The 2,768-nt window shown below is 36.1% G+C and overlaps 1 protein-coding gene across 1 annotated transcript; it reads left to right on the forward strand.

Moving 5' to 3' along the window:
- Positions 1 to 334: 334 nt before the first annotated feature.
- Positions 335 to 2,762, forward strand: LOC110444365 (the record flags this gene model as incomplete). The annotated part of the gene is made up of 4 exons (XM_021488749.1): positions 335 to 479; positions 1,045 to 1,147; positions 1,527 to 1,586; positions 2,353 to 2,762. Coding segments are annotated over 4 exons (404 nt in total), but the record flags the coding sequence as incomplete, so codon positions are not given.
- Positions 2,763 to 2,768: the final 6 nt, after the last annotated feature.

Raw genomic sequence — 2,768 nt, forward strand, 5'->3', positions numbered from 1 at the left:
GTTTCACCAGACACTTTTCCCTATATACAGGTTTCACTAGACACATTTCATTATATACAGGTTTCACTGTAGTCGGGTTCACTATGGACACATTTCACTCTAAACAGGTTTCACTTTAGACAGTATCATTGAAATTATAAGATCATGACAACATAGAAATAACATCTTCCAGAAGTATAAAAAAAAGTATTTAAATTTTATTGATTTATCTGAAGGATATTCTCTGAATTTAGAATGCTTAGGCTATTGCAGTTTTTGGCTTTTAACTATAGTATTTTGTTAATATGTTTAAATTCTTCAAATAAGTGTTGAGCTTTTGTCGTGTTTTTTACAGACCAGCTGAAGGCAACAGTTTTTCTTAAAGAGCTGAACTTTGAGTTTGACTCCAAGTTTTGCAGTAACTGTACGAATACTAACAAGACCTACATACTGAGGTTGAGCCAATACTTTGGATTTGAACCGGTTACCATTAAGTTCAAGTAAGTTTTTTTGTCGTACTTATCTGGGGATCAGCCCAGTATGCTGTCATATGTTGTTGTACCAAAACAAAATATGATGAAAAAATCGACAAAAAAAATACCACCTGTGTTATGTAAAATGACGCTAGATGAAATTTGGGAGGTTATTTTATGTACAAAAAATGCAGTGGAATTTTCTTGTGTTTTGCCTGCAGTAGGACAGATAATTGACACATGTTGTCAATTACATTGTTGCTATGTTTACATTTCCAAGGGTAACCTTGCCACTAGATTTAAACGTCTAACAAATTGGATTACGTTTAAATTCTGGTTCAGGTTGTGATATCAAATCAAACTTTGATAGAAGTGACAGATGGCTGAAATTAATCTGAATCTTTTCAAAACAACACCAATGTATTCCGAATTATATTATAATGGTAGGTATTCTGATGATTGCTTCAAGAATAATATAATTCTGCTTAGAAGGTTCTATTTTGTGAATTTTTGTTGTAGTAAAGGAGCTATAAGTAAAATTAAAGGTTTCACTGAATAAATTTGATAATTTATATATTATGTTTCATTGTAGCCTTGAAACAGATATGACCGTTTCCATGTGTTTAAATGTTTCTGAAACAAGCTGCCTTGTGAATCCTGGTCAGATGGAAATACAGCACGAGTCGGAATATGAGGTATGTCGGTAATACACATAAACTTTTTTGTTAGATTATAGCTCTTTCAACACAAATACAGAAATTTTAATGTTAGTTTAAAGCTCATTCAGTAAGATTAGTGTTTTTTTACGGGGTTTTGTCACTACATGCCTAGAAGCATAAGAATTAGGAGGGGTGGGCTTATTACAGGGACAACAACTTACCATTTGTTGGCATTTCTATTGAATTGTATTAGATACAAGTGGGCCTATTACAACGACAAGGAAATAACATTTGTTGGTTTTTCTATTGAACTGCAACATATATGGGTGGGCTTATTACCAGGCATGGGCTTATTACTGGATAAATAAAGCATGTTAATACACTATTATAACCAGCTGTATGTTTTACCTTACAGTGGAAGATGCCTATTGGGAGCTACTTTTACAGCGCCTTCCGCTTCAGGGTCACATCCAGGGTAATGTCACTATTAATTAAGAACCTTGTGCAAGCAAACCTGTTCATGCAACCACCTCCATTAAAAGACCACCTGCATTAAGCAACTATTTGTAATGTTCAATATTTTAATGATGTTTGTGGACTGAACCTGTACTAAGAGACCAGTTGCATTAATTAAGGTTCAAGACCACTTTCAGGACTTCGAGACGATGGTCGCTTAACTCATTCACCACTACATATCTGAACTGGACTTGTCCAGTCTGTGATTTGGAAAGGTTCAAATGTGACTTTAAGGGTGAATGGGTAAACAGAGGTCTGACTGTACCTCTTTTTACTGTAAATGTTTCAAGCTGGAAAGTTAAAAGATGATTACATTTCCGTTTGCCTGTCATGAAAGGATATTCTGTTTGAGGTGGATTAATTTCCCCATAAACATTCCTAATATAAGATGTTGGCTCACAGCTGCTTGCCATAGTTAGCCTTATATACTCAATACCCAGGCTCGTAGCTGCCTATATGTAGGAGAATCCATCAAATTTTCAAACAGAAAAACAAAACAAAACAGTTACACTGCTTGTTGCATCCCCTTGTCTCCCTACCAAGGCCTTGCCCTGGACCCGCTTCTTAATGAATCCACTCCAAATAAGGGCTAGCTACGCCCCCTGATACAAGTTTACATTGCATAACGTTGACATCCATGTATAAATTTATTATATTATTTTGAGTAGAGTAGAATGTTATTTACATGCTTTGTATGAAATTTCACTTTCATTTTGCTTTTTCAGGACCAGAATTCTCCGTGCACACTTCGTCCCGAGGATACAGCCAACCCCTTCATAGAGTACAACCTAAACTTCGAGAGGACTTGTGACGACCGGTGAACTGTCTAAACAAGTGGTCGATTAATAGCTCAACACATTCCAATATGATGTTCTAGCTATCAAGCGTGACGTATTTATGTTGACCATGCTTGTAAAAGTTACATTACGCTGCACCGACCACCAATCTAACTATTGTGAATGTTCTAGGTCAATGTATACTGATATAAATACCTTGAAGATGACGTTCCTTGTAACAACTGATTCAACGCCGATAGACTGGTCCTCAGCAACATGTAAGCGATTTACTCGAATTCACCGGAGGTCATTCAGTGCAGCAGTAAGGCAGCCTTCAAACTTTTGTTTGTCAGGGGACAATAATA

Source organism: Mizuhopecten yessoensis, unplaced genomic scaffold (assembly GCF_002113885.1).
Source record: "Mizuhopecten yessoensis strain PY_sf001 unplaced genomic scaffold, ASM211388v2 hete_36106512, whole genome shotgun sequence".
NCBI classification, from domain to species: domain Eukaryota; kingdom Metazoa; phylum Mollusca; class Bivalvia; order Pectinida; family Pectinidae; genus Mizuhopecten; species Mizuhopecten yessoensis.